Consider the following 19,534-nt stretch of genomic DNA (forward strand, 5'->3'; position numbering starts at 1 on the left):
AAGCTAAGAGAACCGAGGCTGAATAACAGCAGCATATGAGAATGAGTTTACTGTGTGTAGACTGTGTTTACTGTCTTTGAGATCAACTACATTGCAGTCAGACTTCACAGCATTACTGATTTATAAATCTCCTTGCATATCAAAAAACTATCTATATATATATATTCAAGATATTTTTAACTATTATGTGATCAAGATGAGTGATTCTATGCCTGGCCTCGCTCAAACGAATCCCCTCAAACACTTTGACATGTTGGGAATTGCATGTCTCTTCTGCTTGTGGTTAGTTTACTGTGTGTTAAACCATAGAATTCAATGGAACATCTTTGAATGTATCTCTATGGTGTAGACTATCTGAGAGTCTCTGAACCGCCCCTTTCTCTGTGATCTGATAAGGCAAAGGAACGTCATTAGTAGCAGCAGCATCAACTTCATTTAATAAAACCCTTGATATTGATCATAAGACCATCAAATCTATCAGATAAGGTTATTTTAGAATTCATCGAAATTTCAGGGGTCAATGATAGTTACAATATTCAATACATCTGTTGGCTATCCATCCACTTCCTTCACGATGGTCCAGTCATATCCAGAAGAGTAGAAGATGTCTACGCTACAGGGAGGGGGTCTTCAAATCCTGCTGATTGGCTGAAGGGGATGTCAACAACGTGCAGCTTTGAGAGAGGAGACAATTAAATCAAATGGCACGATGTGACATGGGCGGGACTTTTGAGTTCGGAGGTCAAATCAGTTAAATCATTCAATCTCATCGTCATAGAAACAACAACAAAAACAGAAAAAAGGGAGATGTGTTTAAACTCTACAGAAGAAACGCAAAAGGAGGGACAAATCCCATTATATATTTACAGCAATAAGTATCAAACTAAACATGAATCAGTCGTGTACACACTATTCCTGGTTTACTGAAAGGAAACATTATTTTTTGTTGTTGTTGTCAATGACACACCAAAGGCCAGACACCTTCCAGCCACATGGAAACCTCTCGGGTTTTACCTCCTCAACATCCAACCCCACCTACCCCATGACAGTCACACAGTGTCAGGGCCCACCCCTGGGCACAGTCAGAACACATGCATTTAGGTGATACTCAATAGGAGGTGGAGAACAGCATTGAGTTGGGAAACAGATTCTTTCCAGGCCAGAAGATGCTGTGAGACATCTTTGGAGGAGGAGGAGGGGGGCAGCGTTGGAAGGAGGTTCTGGAAGAATACAGGAAGAGTAACACTGTTACCGTGGTAACACAGGGAGAAACCAGGACACCAGGAGGCCTGTCCATGGCTCCTTCTCTTCTCCTTCTACACCTCCATCTCTCTCCCCTCCATCTCCTTCTGTTTTCCAGACAACATCTGTAAACCAAGGAGGAGAAGCCCGTCAGTATTAAACATTATTGAGGCTGTTTAAAAATCTAATTACAATACAAAGTGTAGATGGAATTAGTGAAGGGTAAATGGTTCATTGCAATGTGAATATGATAGACACGCTGAAGACTGAGGAAGATGATGTCTAGACACGCTGAAGACTGAGGAAGATGATGTCTACAGACACGCTGAAGACTGAGGAAGATGATGTCTACAGACACGCTGAAGACTGAGGAAGATGATGTCTACAGACACGCTGAAGACTGAGGAAGATGATGTCTACAGACACGCTGAAGACTGAGGAAGATGATGTCTACAGACACGCTGAAGACTGAGGAAGATGATGTCTACAGACACGCTGAAGACTGAGGAAGATGATGTCTACAGACACGCTGAAGACTGAGGAAGATGATGTCTATATACCTGCTGTGTGTTGTGTTGGAGGGTCGTCTACTCATTCACTCAGCGGTTTTACGATCCCGTTCTCCTGGAACGCAATGACAGGTACACGCTGCTCCTCCTCCCCCTTCTCTCCTTCACCAGGAGGAGGTCTGGAGTCAGCAGAGAGAACTATCACTTCCTCAAACAACCCGTTCTCCCTGACAGAGAGAGTGTGTGAGACAGACAGACAGAGACAGAGAGAGAGCGAGAGAGAGATGAATGTCCTTTATCAAATCTTCTCGTTGCAGTGTATTATTAGTAGTAATATTTCCTCCCTCTCCCTGTAGTCCTACCTCTCGTCAGCAGGTGGAAGCAGTGCTGTGCTGGGGTCAGTGTTAGGGCTGGGGTCAGTGTTAGGGCTGGGGTCAGTGTTAGGGCTGGGGTCAGTGTTAGGGGCTGGGGTCAGTGTTGAGGCTGGGGTCAGTGTTGAGGATGGGGTCAGTGTTGAGGATGGGGTCAGTGTTGAGGCTGGGGTCAGTGTTGAGGCTGGGGTCAGTGTTGAGGCTGGGGTCAGTGTTGAGGCTGGGGTCAGTGATGAGGCTGGGGTCAGTGATGAGGCTGGGGTCAGTGATGAGGCTGGGGTCAGTGTTGAGGCTGGGGTCAGTGATGAGGCTGGGGTCAGTGATGAGGCTGGGGTCAGTGTTGAGGCTGGGGTCAGTGTTGAGGCTGGGGGCTCCATGGCCGTTGCTGTCGCTGTGCTCGGCCCCTGACATGCTCACTAAGGGGCCTGGAGAATCACAGCTCGACGCTGGAGAAAAACACACATAACCAATCACAAACAAACACCAAGAACGACAACCAATCACAAACACACAGAGATACTCATTATAAGAAGAACAGTGAATATGGGACTGAACATATACTAGTCACAGAACTGACCACTGAGAGGACAGATCGGTAGGGAGTTACCGGATTCGTCTACGTTCTTGTGAGGAGTGGTTTTCTAGAGAGAGCGAGAGAGAGTGAGATCATTTTACTCCTTGTAAAGCACATGTCCATTATTTAGAATTAGTGGTTCCTACCTTCTCCGCTGGGCCTGAGCGACGTGTCCTCTTCATAATCTCCTCCAGACGCTGGGAGAGAAATTACACCCAACACATAACAATGAATCTTAAACACATGGAATATGTGTTAACACAGGTTATCATCTGCAGGCTTCACCAAGATACATTTAAGACTTAAGACCTTTTTAAATGTTTAGGTCTGTGCATGCCACACACCCTGCTAATGTTCCCCTCCAGAAATGAGCCCAATAACATGTTGGCAAAAAGTAGTATTTTTAGGTCAGCCTCTTTCACCAAAGGCTATAGTTCACAGCCTACATGGCTCATATTATCAGGCAGGTATGCTACTTTAGCATTGAGCCTTCTCCTGTAGCCTGGTGTAGCATAGCGGCTAGGCTATAGATGGCTGAAGCATGGGGGTTGACCACCCCAATGGCCTAATCATCTGCTAGATCACACATTCTAACTATTGTCACAATATCAGAATTTAGACTTCGATACCAATACCAGCTTAGTATAATGATACTCAATACCATAACGATACCACGGGGGAATATACAGCACTGTTACTGTATAAAACATGTGGTTAATTCTACATCTGGAGAGCTAGGCTACTGGGTGCAGGCTTTTGAGTCAGCCCTGCTCAAACACAGCCGAGTCAGCTCCAGGTCCTGTTGAGACTGATGTGTAGAATCTGATGTGTAGAATCTGATGTGTAGAATCTGATGTGTAGAATCTGATGTGTAGAAATCTGATGTGTAGAAATCTGATGTGTAGAATCTGATGTGTAGAATCTGATGTGTAGAAATCTGATGTGTAGAATCTGATGTGTAGAATCTGATGTGTAGAATCTGATGTGTAGAATCTGATGTGTAGAATCTGATGTGTAGAATCTGATGTGTAGAATCTGATGTGTAGAATCTGATGTGTATAATCTGATGTGTAGAATCTGATGTGTAGTAATCTGATGTGTAGAATCTGATGTGTAGAATCTGATGTGTAGAATCTGATGTGTAGAAATCTGATGTGTAGAATCTGATGTGTAGAATCTGGATGTGTAGAATCTGATGTGTAGAATCTGATGTGTAGAATCTGATGTGTAGAATCTGATGTGTAGAATCTGATGTGTAGAATCTGATGTGTAGAATCTGATGTGTAGAATCTGATGTGTAGAAATCTGATGTGTAGAAATCTGATGTGTAGAATCTGATGTGTAGAATCTGATGTGTAGAATCTGATGTGTAGAAATCTGATGTGTAGAATCTGATGTGTAGAATCTGATGTGTAGAATCTGATGTGTAGAAATCTGATGTGTAGAAATCTGATGTGTAGAATCTGATGTGTAGAATCTGATGTGTAGAAATCTGATGTGTAGAATCTGATGTGTAGAATCTGATGTGTAGAATCTGATGTGTAGAATCTGCTGTGTAGAATCTGATGTGTAGAAATCTGATGTGTAGAATCTGATGTGTAGAATCTGCTGTGTAGAATCTGCTGTGTAGAATCTGATGTGTAGAATCTGATGTGTAGAATCTGCTGTGTAGAAATCTGATGTGTAGAATCTGATGTGTAGAAATCTGATGTGTAGAATCTGATGTGTAGAATCTGATTGTGTAGAATCTGATGTGTAGAATCTGATGTGTAGAATCTGATGTGTAGAATCTGATGTGTAGAATGTGATGTGTAGAATCTGCTGTGAACACCCAGTATCGCTCCTGGAGGGAGATATTAGATGCTATCGCCTATTTCATGGCCCTGCAACCAAAACATGGCATAAACACATGTCCTCAATCAGTGAATAAGGAATCACATGGCTATCCTTCGAGGCAGCTACGCCATGTCCATCTATGGCTCTACTCCGAGGCAGCTACGCCATGTCCATCTATGATACTGTAATGTAGGCTAAAATATTCAGTTGTCAGGGCAGGGGAGATATTTTGGCTGCATGGGAGGTATTTGCTAAATTATGCTACTATAAGAATATTTCTATGGTTATCAGAAAGACAGCTTTCCAATGGTGCCAGATTTATTTCTTAAATCCCAATATTGATAGATCAAAAAAGTGTTTTACAAGCAGAGTAAACACCATGGTTTAAAAACGCACCCGTTCATGAGTGAGTGTCGGCCATTCGTGGATATTCGCGACTGCCGCTGGAAGGTTTTTTAGGACAATGACATTAATCCATGCTAATAAAAGATAGCTAAGTAGTTAACTAGCCAAGCTACAAGCTGTTTCGAATTGGCTATGTATTTAGTGTTGTTGTTGTCTATCAAATTGTATAGGCTACCGTGATGTCTATCCTTCTCCACTGGCAACCAGACGACTCACACAGGAACACAAAGAGGAGTACATATAGATACCGTAGTTCTCTAACTGTAGCATCTTAAAGTGTAGATACCGTAGTGCATCTTAAAGTGTAGATACCGTAGCGCATCTTAAAGTGTAGATACCGTAGTGCATCTTAAAGTGTAGATACCGTAGTGCATCTTAAAGTGTAGATACCGTAGCGCTCTAACATCTTAAAGTGTAGATACCGTAGTGCATCTTAAAGTGTAGATACCGTAGTGCATCTTAAAGTGTAGATACCATAGCGCATCTTAAAGTGTAGATACCGTAGTGCATCTTAAAGTGTAGATACCGTAGTGCATCTTAAAGTGTAGATACCGTAGCGCTCTAACATCTTAAAGTGTAGATACCGTAGTGCATCTTAAAGTGTAGATACCGTAGTGCATCTTAAAGTGGAGATACCATAGCGCATCTTAAAGTGTAGATACCGTAGTGCATCTTAAAGTGTAGATACCGTAGTGCATCTTAAAGTGTAGATACCATAGCGCATCTTAAAGTGTAGATACCATAGCGCATCTTAAAGTGTAGATACCGTAGTGCATCTTAAAGTGTAGATACCGTAGTGCATCTTAAAGTGTAGATACCATAGTGCATCTTAAAGTGTAGATACCGTAGTGCATCTTAAAGTGTAGATACCATAGCGCATCTTAAAGTGTAGATACCGTAGTGCATCTTAAAGTGTAGATACCGTAGTGCATCTTAAAGTGTAGATATCGTAGCGCATCTTAAAGTGTAGATACCGTAGCGCATCTTAAAGTGTAGATACCATAGCGCATCTTAAAGTGTAGATACCGTAGTGCATCTTAAAGTGTAGATACCGTAGCGCTCTAACATCTTAAAGTGTAGATACCGTAGTGCATCTTAAAGTGTAGATACCGTAGTGCATCTTAAAGTGTAGATACCGTAGTGCATCTTAAAGTGTAGATACCATAGCGCATCTTAAAGTGTAGATACCGTAGTGCATCTTAAAGTGTAGATACCGTAGCGCATCTTAAAGTGTAGATACCATAGCACATCTTAAAGTGTAGATACCGTAGCGCTCTAACATCTTAAAGTGTAGATACCGTAGCGCATCTTAAAGTGTAGATACCGTAGCGCATCTTAAAGTGTAGATACATAGCATTAGTAGATACGGCATCTTAAAGTGTAGATACCGTAGTGCATCTTAAAGTGTAGATACCGTAGTGCATCTTAAATTGTAGATACCGTAGCGCATCTTAAAGTGTAGATACCGTAGCGCATCTTAAAGTGTAGATACCGTAGTGCATCTTAAAGTGTAGATACCGTAGTGCATCTTAAAGTGTAGATACCATAGTGCATCTTAAAGTGTAGATACCGTAGTGCATCTTAAAGTGTAGATACCGTAGCGCATCTTAAAGTGTAGATACCGTAGTGCATCTTAAAGTGTAGATACCGTAGTGCATCTTAAAGTGTAGATACCGTAGTGCATCTTAAAGTGTAGATACCGTAGTGCATCTTAAAGTGTAGATACCGTAGTGCATCTTAAAGTATAGATACCGTAGTGCATCTTAAAGTGTAGTTACCGTAGCGCATCTTAAAGTGTAGATACCATAGTGCATCTTAAAGTGTAGATACCGTAGTGCATCTTAAAGTGTAGATACCATAGCGCATCTTAAAGTGTAGATACCGTAGTGCATCTTAAAGTGTAGATACCGTAGCGCCCTAACATCTTAAAGTGTAGATACCGTAGTGCATCTTAAAGTGTAGATACCATAGCGCATCTTAAAGTGTAGATACCATAGCGCATCTTAAAGTGTAGATACCGTAGTGCATCTTAAAGTGTAGATACCGTAGTGCATCTTTAAAGTGTAGATACCATAGCGCATCTTAAAGTGTAGATACCATAGTGCATCTTAAAGTGTAGATACCGTAGTGCATCTTAAAGTGTAGATACCGTAGCGCATCTTAAAGTGTAGATACCATAGCGCATCTTAAAGTGTAGATACCGTAGTGCATCTTAAAGTGTAGATACCGTAGTGCATCTTAAAGTGTAGATACCGTAGTGCATCTTAAAGTGTAGATACCGTAGTGCATCTTAAAGTGTAGATACCGTAGTGCATCTTAAAGTGTAGATACCGTAGCGCTCTAACATCTTAAAGTGTAGATACCGTAGCGCATCTTAAAGTGTAGATACCGTAGTGCATCTTAAAGTGTAGATACCGTAGTGCATCTTAAAGTGTAGATACCGTAGTGCATCTTAAAGTGTAGATACCGTAGTGCATCTTAAAGTGTAGATACCGTAGTGCATCTTAAAGTGTAGATACCGTAGTGCATCTTAAAGTGTAGATACCGTAGTGCATCTTAAAGTGTAGATACCGTAGCCGCTCTAACATCTTAAAGTGTAGATACCGTAGCGCATCTTAAAGTGTAGATACCGTAGTGCATCTTAAAGTGTAGATACCGTAGTGCATCTTAGAAGTGTAGATACCGTAGCGCTCTAACATCTTAAAGTGTAGATACCGTAGTGCATCTTAAAGTGTAGATACCGTAGTGCATCTTAAAGTGTAGATACCATAGCGCATCTTAAAGTGTAGATACCGTAGTGCATCTTAAAGTGTAGATACCGTAGTGCATCTTAAAGTGTAGATACCGTAGTGCATCTTAAAGTGTAGATACCGTAGTGCATCTTAAAGTGTAGATACCATAGTGCATCTTAAAGTGTAGATACCGTAGTGCATCTTAAAGTGTAGATACCATAGCGCATCTTAAAGTGTAGATACCGTAGTGCATCTTAAAGTGTAGATACCGTAGTGCATCTTAAAGTGTAGATATCGTAGCGCATCTTAAAGTGTAGATACCGTAGTGCATCTTAAAGTGTAGATACCGTAGTGCATCTTAAAGTGTAGATACCGTAGCGCTCTAACATCTTAAAGTGTAGATACCGTAGCGCATCTTAAAGTGTAGATACCGTAGCGCATCTTAAAGTGTAGATACCATAGCGCATCTTAAAGTGTAGATACCGTAGTGCATCTTAAAGTGTAGATACCGTAGTGCATCTTAAAGTGTAGATACCGTAGCGCATCTTAAAGTGTAGATACCGTAGCGCATCTTAAAGTGTAGATACCGTAGTGCATCTTAAAGTGTAGATACCATAGCGCATCTTAAAGTGTAGATACCGTAGCGCATCTTAAAGTGTAGATACCGTAGCGCATCTTAAAGTGTAGATACCGTAGTGCATCTTAAAGTGTAGATACCATAGCGCATCTTAAAGTGTAGATACCGTAGTGCATCTTAAAGTGTAGATACCGTAGCGCATCTTAAAGTGTAGATACCGTAGTGCATCTTAAAGTGTAGATACCGTAGTGCATCTTAAAGTGTAGATACCGTAGCGCATCTTAAAGTGTAGATACCGTAGTGCATCTTAAAGTGTAGATACCGTAGTGCATCTTAAAGTGTAGATACCGTAGTGCATCTTAAAGTGTAGATACCGTAGCGCATCTTAAAGTGTAGATACCATAGTGCATCTTAAAGTGTAGATACCGTAGTGCATCTTAAAGTGTAGATACCATAGCGCATCTTAAAGTGTAGATACCGTAGTGCATCTTAAAGTGTAGATACCGTAGCGCTCTAACATCTTAAAGTGTAGATACCGTAGTGCATCTTAAAGTGTAGATACCATAGCGCATCTTAAAGTGTAGATACCATAGCGCATCTTAAAGTGTAGATACCGTAGTGCATCTTAAAGTGTAGATACCGTAGTGCATCTTTAAAGTGTAGATACCATAGTGCATCTTAAAGTGTAGATACCGTAGTGCATCTTAAAGTGTAGATACCGTAGCGCATCTTAAAGTGTAGATACCGTAGTGCATCTTAAAGGGTAGATACCGTAGTGCATCTTAAAGTGTAGATACCGTAGCGCATCTTAAAGTGTAGATACCGTAGTGCATCTTAAAGTGTAGATACCGTAGCGCTCTAACATCTTAAAGTGTAGATACCGTAGCGCATCTTAAAGTGTAGATACCGTAGTGCATCTTAAAGTGTAGATACCATAGCGCATCTTAAAGGTGTAGATACCATAGTGCATCTTAAAGTGCACCTTGGTAGGAGTATCATTTTATTAATTTTTTTGCCACAGTGACAACAATTTAGCAGCGGAACAATAGAACGGAAACACCATCTCCGGTGGAAACCCTGTAACATCGTGTGTTACCTTCTTCCTCTCCAGTCTTTCAGCCTCTTCTTTCTGAAAATGTTTCTCTCTCTCCTTCCTCAGTCTGTCTGCATCCTCCCTCTGACGACATTCCTCCTCCTCTCTCTGAGAACAGACACACAGAGACAGAGACGGACAGAGACAGAGACAGAGAGAGACAGAGAGAGAGAGAGAGAGAGAGAGAGAGAGAGAGAGAGAGAGAGAGACAGAGAGACGAGAGAGAGAGAGAGAGAGAGAGAGACAGAGAGAGAGAGAAAGAGAGAGAGAGAGAGAGAGAGAGAGAGAGAGAGAGAGAGAGAGAGAGAGAGAGAGAGAGAGAGAGAGAGAGAGAGAGAGAGAGAGAGAGAGAGAGAGAGATGGGAGTATGAGTAAAGATCATTATATCAACATATCTCTACTGTCGGCATGACCTCTACTGCCGGCATGACCTCTACTGCCAGCATGACCTCTATTGCCGGCATGACCTCTACTGTCGGCATGACCTCTACTGTCAGCATGACCTCTACTGTCAGCATGACCTCTACTGTCAGCATGACCTCTACTGCCGGCATGACCTCTACTGTCAGCATGACCTCTACTGCCAGCATGACCTCTACTGCCAGAGAGGCAGAGTACAGTGTGTGTTACCATCTGTCTGACCTGTTTCTGCTGGGCTCTCTCCTCCTCGTCTCTCTCCTGCTGGGCTCTCTCCTCCTCGTCTCTCTCCTGCTGGGCTCTCTCCTCGTCTCTCTCCTGCTGGGCTCTCTCCTCCTCCTCCTCTCTCCTCTGTCTCTCCTCAGCCTTACGCTGAGCCATCTCCTCCTGACCACACCTGGACACACACAGTAAGTACACACACACACACAAAGTACACAAAGTACACACACACAGTTGTACCTCTCTGCTTCCTCCTGTTTGCCTCTCCTCTCCTCCTCCCTCTCCCTCTGTTCCCGGGCTTGTCTACGTTTCTCTGCCAGGATCCGTGTGGCCTCCTCTGGGTCTGTGGTGCCTGCTGTAGGCTTATGGGCTGGGGGACTGCCCACGTACTCTACACACACACACACACACACACACACACACACACACACACACACACGTCATGTGGCTGTACAATGTAGTGATGTGGAATTTCCAGCAAAGCAGCTAGAATTAGGCAGAAGGATGCAGCGTCCATTAGCCGTAGAGTAACAGAACGGCTCTTAACACTAATGCTGCTGAGTAACATCCACTCATCGCTAGCTGGCGAGTGTGTGTGTGTGTGTGTGTGTGTGTGTGTGTGTGTGTGTGTGTGTGTGTGTGTGTGTGTGTGTGTGATTACTGAACAACAATATAAAACGCAAAACGCAACAATTTCAAAGATTTTACTGACTTACAGTTCATGTCAGGGAATCAATCAATTGAAATGAATTCATTAGGCCCTAATCTATGGATTTAACATGACTGGGCAGGGGCACAGCCATGGGTGGGCCTGGGAGGACACAGGCCCAGCCACTGGGGAACCAGGCCCACCCACTGGGGAACCAGGCCCAGCCACTGGGGAACCAGGCCCAGCCACTGGGGAACCAGGCCCAGCCACTGGGGAACCAGGCCCAGCCACTGGGGAGCCAGGCCCAACCACTGGGGAGCCAGGCCCAGCCACTGGGGAGCCAGGCCCAGCCACTGGGGAACCAGGCCCAGCCACTGGGGAACCAGGCCCAACCACTGGGGAGCCAGGCCCAGCCACTGGGGAGCCAGGCCCAGCCAATCAGAATATGGCTTTATTATAGACAGAAATACTCCTCTGCTGCTGTATGTAGCCTCAACTCACCGCAGACTGCTGACAGTGTGTCTTTAGTGTCTGTGCTGGGGCTGGCTTTGGGTTGGCCCAGGCTCTGGGGGCGGGGCTGGGAGGGCGTGGGGGTCATAGCCCCCTGGTCTCCCTCAGGTCCTCCTGCCTGTGATCCAATCAGAGACAGGCTCTCTGGCACCGTCCTACTGGGCCTGAGGTTCCCCACGTCCTCTCCACTGGGAGACCGCAGCTGCTTAGGGGTGGGGGGGCGAGGGGAAGGCTTCTGGGGGGGTCTGGAAGGGTGGGGGGGAGGGAGGGACAGCTTCTGGGGGGGTCTGGAGGGGTGGGGGGGAGGGAGGGAGGGATAACAAAGGGGCAGAGAGTGTTTGTCTATTCTGAAATACCACCTTATTCCCTTTATAGTGCACCACTTTAACCAGAAGCCTTTAGGTTATGACCCACTAACATTGCTGTAACAGGTTATGACCCACTAACATTGCTGTAACAGGTTATGACCCACTAACATTGCTGTAACAGTTAGGTTATGACCCACTAACATTGCTGTAACAGTTAGGTTATGACCCACTAACATTGCTGTAACAGGTCATGACCCACTAACATTGCTGTAACAGTTAGGTCATGACCCACTAACATTACTGTAACAGGTTATGACCCACTAACATTGCTGTAACAGGTTATGACCCACTAACATTGCTGTAACAGTTAGGTCATGACCCACTAACATTGCTGTAACAGGTTATGACCCACTAACATTGCTGTAACAGTTAGGTTATGACCCACTAACATTGCTGTAACAGGTTATGACCCACTAACATTGCTGTAACCGTTAGGTTATGACCCACTAACATTGCTGTAACAGGTTATGACCCACTAACATTGCTGTAACAGTTAGGTTATGACCCACTAACATTGCTGTAACAGTTAGGTTATGACCCACTAACATTGCTGTAACAGGTTATGACCCACTAACATTGCTGTAACAGGTTATGACCCACTAACATTGCTGTAACCGTTAGGTTATGACCCACTAACATTGCTGTAACAGTTAGGTCATGACCCACTAACATTGCTGTAACAGTTAGGTTATGACCCACTAACATTGCTGTAACAGGTTATGACCCACTAACATTGCTGTAACAGTTAGGTTATGACCCACTAACATTCCTGTAACAGTTAGGTTATGACCCACTAACATTGCTGTAACAGGTTATGACCCACTAACATTGCTGTAACAGTTAGGTTATGACCCACTAACATTCCTGTAACAGTTAGGTTATGACCCACTAACATTGCTGTACCAGTTAGGTTATGACCCACTAACATTGCTGTAACAGGTTATGACCCACTAACATTGCTGTAACAGGTTATGACCCACTAACATTGCTGTAACAGTTAGGTCATGACCCACTAACATTGCTGTAACAGGTCATGACCCACTAACATTGCTGTACCAGTTAGGTTATGACCCACTAACATTGCTGTAACAGGTTATGACCCACTAACATTGCTGTAACAGTTAGGTCATGACCCACTAACATTGCTGTAACAGGTTATGACCCACTAACATTGCTGTAACAGTTAGGTTATGACCCACTAACATTGCTGTACCAGTTAGGTTATGACCCACTAACATTGCTGTAACAGTTAGGTTATGACCCACTAACATTGCTGTAACAGTTAGGTTATGACCCACTAACATTGCTGTAACAGTTAGGTTATGACCCACTAACATTGCTGTAACAGGTTATGACCCACTAACATTGCTGTAACAGTTAGGTCTTGACCCACTAACATTGCTGTAACAGGTTATGACCCACTAACATTCCTGTAACAGTTAGGTTATGACCCACTAACATTCCTGTAACAGTTAGGTTATGACCCACTAACATTGCTGTAACAGGTTATGACCCACTAACATTGCTGTAACAGTTAGGTTATGACCCACTAACATTGCTGTAACAGTTAGGTTATGACCCACTAACATTGCTGTAACAGGTTATGACCCACTAACATTGCTGTAACAGGTTATGACCCACTAACATTGCTGTAACAGTTAGGTTATGACCCACTAACATTGCTGTAACAGTTAGGTTATGACCCACTAACATTGCTGTAACAGTTAGGTTATGACCCACTAACATTGCTGTAACAGTTAGGTTATGACCCACTAACATTGCTGTAACAGTTAGGTTATGACCCACTAACATTGCTGCTAACAGTTAGGTTATGACCCACTAACATTGCTGTAACAGGTTATGACCCACTAACATTGCTGTAACAGGTTATGACCCACTAACATTGCTGTAACAGTTAGGTTATGACCCACTAACATTGCTGTAACAGTTAGGTTATGACCCACTAACATTGCTGTAACAGGTTATGACCCACTAACATTGCTGTAACAGGTTATGACCCACTAACATTGCTGTAACAGTTAGGTTATGACCCACTAACATTGCTGTAACAGTTAGGTTATGACCCACTAACATTGCTGTAACAGGTCATGACCCACTAACATTGCTGTAACAGTTAGGTCATGACCCACTAACATTGCTGTAACAGGTTATGACCCACTAACATTCCTGTAACAGTTAGGTTATGACCCACTAACATTGCTGTAACAGGTTATGACCCACTAACATTGCTGTAACAGTTAGGTTATGACCCACTAACATTGCTGTAACAGTTAGGTTATGACCCACTAACATTGCTGTAACAGGTTATGACCCACTAACATTGCTGTAACAGTTAGGTTATGACCCACTAACATTCCTGTAACAGTTAGGTTATGACCCACTAACATTGCTGTAACAGTTAGGTTATGACCCACTAACATTGCTGTAACAGTTAGGTTATGACCCACTAACATTGCTGTAACAGTTAGGTTATGACCCACTAACATTGCTGTAACAGGTTATGACCCACTAACATTCCTGTAACAGTTAGGTTATGACCCACTAACATTGCTGTAACAGGTTATGACCCACTAACATTGCTGTAACAGGTTATGACCCACTAACATTGCTGTAACAGGTTACGACCCACTAACATTGCTGTAACAGTTAGGTTATGACCCACTAACATTGCTGTAACAGGTTATGACCCACTAACATTGCTGTAACAGGTTATGACCCACTAACATTGCTGTAACAGTTAGGTTATGACCCACTAACATTGCTGTAACAGTTAGGTTATGACCCACTAACATTGCTGTAACAGTTAGGTTATGACCCACTAACATTGCTGTAACAGTTAGGTTATGACCCACTAACATTGCTGTAACAGTTAGGTTATGACCCACTAACATTGCTGTAACAGGTTATGACCCACTAACATTCCTGTAACAGTTAGGTTATGACCCACTAACATTGCTGTACCAGTTAGGTTATGACCCACTAACATTGCTGTAACAGGTTATGACCCACTAACATTGCTGTAACAGGTCATGACCCACTAACATTGCTGTAACAGTTAGGTTATGACCCACTAACATTGCTGTAACAGGTTATGACCCACTAACATTGCTGTAACAGTTAGGTTATGACCCACTAACATTGCTGTAACAGGTTATGACCCACTAACATTCCTGTAACAGTTAGGTCATGACCCACTAACATTCCTGTAACAGTTAGGTTATGACCCACTAACATTGCTGTAACAGTTAGGTTATGACCCACTAACATTGCTGTAACAGGTTATGACCCACTAACATTGCTGTAACAGGTTATGACCCACTAACATTGCTGTAACAGGTTATGACCCACTAACATTGCTGTAACAGTTAGGTTATGACCCACTAACATTGCTGTAACAGTTAGGTTATGACCCACTAACATTGCTGTAACAGTTAGGTTATGACCCACTAACATTGCTGTCACAGTTAGGTTATGACCCACTAACATTGCTGTAACAGTTAGGTTATGACCCACTAACATTGCTGTAACAGTTAGGTTATGACCCACTAACATTCCTGTAACAGTTAGGTTATGACCCACTAACATTGCTGTAACAGGTTATGACCCACTAACATTGCTGTAACAGGTTATGACCCACTAACATTGCTGTAACAGGTTATGACCCACTAACATTGCTGTAACAGTTAGGTTATGACCCACTAACATTGCTGTAACAGGTTATGACCCACTAACATTGCTGTAACAGGTTATGACCCACTAACATTGCCTTAACAGTTAGGTTATGACCCACTAACATTCCTGTAACAGGTTATGACCCACTAACATTGCTGTAACAGGTTATGACCCACTAACATTGCTGTAACAGGTTATGACCCACTAACATTGCTGTCACAGTTAGGTTATGACCCACTAACATTGCTGTAACAGGTTATGACCCACTAACATTGCTGTAACAGGTTATGACCCACTAACATTGCTGTAACAGGTTATGACCCACTAACATTGCTGTAACAGGTTATGACCCACTAACATTGCTGTCACAGTTAGGTTATGACCCACTAACATTGCTGTAACAGTTCCTTCCACTAGGTGAGGTAGAGTCATATTTTAGAAAGTGTCTAATTCTAGGATCTCTATGAGCTGCTATTCTACCAACCTGCCAGGTGAGGGCGCTGTCACTCTACTCTGTTTCCCTGGTGACCGGGACCTCTTGGCAGTGGGCGTGGTCAGAGGGGGTGTGGTCAGAGGCAGGGAGAGGTTGCTCCAAGACTTCCTGACAAAGTCCTTATGCTTATCCTTAGACACATGCACGCAGAGAGACACATGCACGCAGAGAGACACATGCACGCAGAGAGACACATGCACGCAGAGAGACACGCGCACGCAGAGAGACACGCGCACGCAGAGAGACACGCGCACGCAGAGAGACACATGCACGCAGAGAGACACATGCACGCAGAGAGACACATGCACGCAGAGAGACACATGCACGCAGAGAGACACATGCACGCAGAGAGACACATGCACGCAGAGAGACACATGCACGCAGAGAGACACATGCACGTAGAGACACATGCACGCAGAGAAACACATGCACGCAGAGAGACACATGCACGCAGAGAGACACATGCACGCAGAGAGACACGCGCACGCAGAGAGACACGCGCACGCAGAGAGACACGCGCACGCAGAGAGACACATGCACGCAGAGAGACACATGCATGCAGAGAGACACGCGCACGCAGAGAGACACGCGCACGCAGAGAGACACATGCACGCAGAGAGACACATGCACGCAGAGAGACACATGCACGCAGAGAGACACATGCACGCAGAGAGACACGCGCATGCAGAGAGACACATGCACGCAGAGAGACACATGCACGCAGAGAGACACATGCACGCAGAGAGACACATGCACGCAGAGAGACACATGCACGCAGAGAGACACATGCACGCAGAGAGACACATGCACGCAGAGAGACACATGCATGCAGAGAGACACATGCACGCAGAGAGACACATGCACGCAGAGAGACACATGCACGCAGAGAGACACATGCACGCAGAGAGACACATGCACACAGAGAGACACATGCACGCAGAGAGACACATGCACGCAGAGAGACACATGCACGCAGAGAGACACATGCACACAGAGAGACACATGCACGCAGAGAGACACATGCACACAGAGAGACACGCGCACGCAGAGAGACACATGCACGCAGAGAGACACATGCACACAGAGAGACACGCGCACGCAGAGAGACACATGCACACAGAGAGACACATGCACGCAGAGAGACACATGCACGCAGAGAGACACATGCACACAGAGAGACACATGCACGCAGAGAGACACATGCACACAGAGAGACACGCGCACGCAGAGAGACACATGCACGCAGAGAGACACATGCACGCAGAGAGACACATGCACGCAGAGAGACACGCGCACGCAGAGAGACACATGCACGCAGAGAGACACGCGCACGCAGAGAGACACATGCACGCAGAGAGACACATGCACGCAGAGAGACACATGCACGCAGAGAGACACATGCACGCAGAGAGACACATGCACGCAGAGAGACACATGCACGTAGAGACACATGCACGCAGAGAAACACATGCACGCAGAGAGACACATGCACGCAGAGAGACACATGCACGCAGAGAGACACGCGCACGCAGAGAGACACGCGCACGCAGAGAGACACGCGCACGCAGAGAGACACATGCACGCAGAGAGACACATGCATGCAGAGAGACACGCGCACGCAGAGAGACACGCGCACGCAGAGAGACACATGCACGCAGAGAGACACATGCACGCAGAGAGACACATGCACGCAGAGAGACACATGCACGCAGAGAGACACGCGCATGCAGAGAGACACATGCACGCAGAGAGACACATGCACGCAGAGAGACACATGCACGCAGAGAGACACATGCACGCAGAGAGACACATGCACGCAGAGAGACACATGCACGCAGAGAGACACATGCACGCAGAGAGACACATGCATGCAGAGAGACACATGCACGCAGAGAGACACATGCACGCAGAGAGACACATGCACGCAGAGAGACACATGCACGCAGAGAGACACATGCACACAGAGAGACACATGCACGCAGAGAGACACATGCACGCAGAGAGACACATGCACGCAGAGAGACACATGCACACAGAGAGACACATGCACGCAGAGAGACACATGCACACAGAGAGACACGCGCACGCAGAGAGACACATGCACGCAGAGAGACACATGCACACAGAGAGACACGCGCACGCAGAGAGACACATGCACACAGAGAGACACATGCACGCAGAGAGACACATGCACGCAGAGAGACACATGCACACAGAGAGACACATGCACGCAGAGAGACACATGCACACAGAGAGACACGCGCACGCAGAGAGACACATGCACGCAGAGAGACACATGCACGCAGAGAGACACATGCACGCAGAGAGACACGCGCACGCAGAGAGACACATGCACGCAGAGAGACACGCGCACGCAGAGAGACACATGCAAACAGAGCGACACATGCACGCAGAGAGACACATGCACGCAGAGAGACACATGCACGCAGAGAGACACATGCACGCAGAGAGACACGCGCACGCAGAGAGACACATGCACGCAGAGAGACACATGCACGCAGAGAGACACATGCACGCAGAGAGACACATGCACACAGAGAGACACATGCACGCAGAGAGACACATGCACACAGAGAGACACATGCACGCAGAGAGACACATGCACACAGAGAGACACATGCACGCAGAGAGACACATGCACGCAGAGAGACACGCGCACGCAGAGAGACACGCGCACGCAGAGAGACACATGCACGCAGAGAGACACGCGCACGCAGAGAGACACGCGCACGCAGAGAGACACATGCACACACGTTATGCTGGCAGACAGAATCCAGTCAGATACAGTAGATAGTTTCATCTATCTTCAATGAATGTGGAACTGCCTCCTCTTCCTCTGATAGCCATTATTTCCATATTCTGACTGAAGGCAGCGTATTGACAGTGTGTGTGTGATAAAGTGCAGTGGTTGTGGTCTTTAAAAAAGGTCCAAAGCAGATGTTTTTATCTCAATATAAAATCATTTCTGGTTAACAATTAAGTACCTTACTGTGATTGTTTTCAACTAAAGTGGTCAAAATGAAACTAAAAATAGCTTCTTAGCAAAGAGCAATTTCTCAAGTGGTCTGAGTGGGGAGCGGAAATACTGAAAACTAGCTGTTATTGGCTGAGAGGTTTGGAACTGTATTTCTTATTGGGCTATTAACTAATTTACCGCATTGTGATGTCACCATGGAAGGCCAAAACTCCATCCCATCAAAACAGGCTGAAATTTCAGGCAAGATCAAGTTTTTTGACTGCACTGGGCCTTTAAGTCTTTAAAAGCTGCAATATGTAACTTTTTTGGGAGAACTGACCAAATTTGCATAGAACTATGAGTTATAGATCTGTCACTCTCATTGAACGCAAGTCTAAGAAGTTGTATATATGTTCTATGTGCGCTATTTCTATGCTTCACGTCCTTAAGTCACTTGCTATCATAAGGTGAATAGGCCCCGAGTGGCGCAGTGGTCTAAGGCACTGCATCGCAGTGCTAGCTGTGCCACTAGAGATCCTGGTTCGAATCCAGGCTCTGAGGTAGCCGGCCGCGACCGGGAGACCCATGGGGCGGTGCACAATTGGCCCAGCGTCGTCCAGGGTAGGGGAGGGAATGGCCGGCAGGGAATGGCCGGCAGGGATGTAGCTCAGTTGGTAGAGCATGGCGTTTGCAACGCCAGGGTTGTGGGTTCGATAAAATAATGTATGCACTAACTGTAAGTCGCTCTGGATAAGAGCGTCTGCTAAATGACGTAAATGTACGTTTTGTTTTTGCGTCTTTTACATTTCGGTTTTGTACACCAGCTTCAAAACACAATATTTTTGGTTATGGAAAATATATTTCTC

At 45.0% G+C, this 19,534-nt stretch overlaps 2 protein-coding genes across 2 annotated transcripts in view; both read right to left on the minus strand.

Moving 5' to 3' along the window:
* Positions 1–1,930: 1,930 nt before the first annotated feature.
* LOC123486017 (ensconsin-like) lies at positions 1,931–9,893 on the minus strand. The gene is made up of 6 exons (XM_045217170.1): positions 9,741–9,893; positions 9,343–9,447; positions 2,843–2,893; positions 2,700–2,763; positions 2,114–2,568; positions 1,931–1,978 (listed from the first exon to the last, which is right to left on the minus strand). The coding sequence occupies exons 1-5, from the start codon at positions 9,891–9,893 to the stop codon at positions 2,210–2,212; spliced, it is 732 nt and encodes a 243-aa protein (XP_045073105.1). The 3' UTR covers positions 1,931–1,978; positions 2,114–2,209.
* Positions 9,894–10,043: 150 nt separating this feature from the next.
* Positions 10,044–19,534, minus strand: part of map7b (microtubule-associated protein 7b) — an 80,848-nt gene continuing 71,357 nt past the window's right edge. The window contains exons 11-13 of the mRNA XM_045217171.1: positions 15,683–15,822; positions 10,219–10,369; positions 10,044–10,153 (exon numbers count right to left, since the gene is read on the minus strand). Of these exons, the coding sequence (XP_045073106.1) occupies positions 10,342–10,369; positions 15,683–15,822 (168 nt within the window). The 3' untranslated portion in view covers positions 10,044–10,153; positions 10,219–10,341. The remainder of the gene's footprint in view (positions 10,154–10,218; positions 10,370–15,682; positions 15,823–19,534) is intronic.

This window comes from Coregonus clupeaformis, unplaced genomic scaffold, assembly GCF_020615455.1.
Source record: "Coregonus clupeaformis isolate EN_2021a unplaced genomic scaffold, ASM2061545v1 scaf0953, whole genome shotgun sequence".
Classification (NCBI taxonomy): domain Eukaryota; kingdom Metazoa; phylum Chordata; class Actinopteri; order Salmoniformes; family Salmonidae; genus Coregonus; species Coregonus clupeaformis.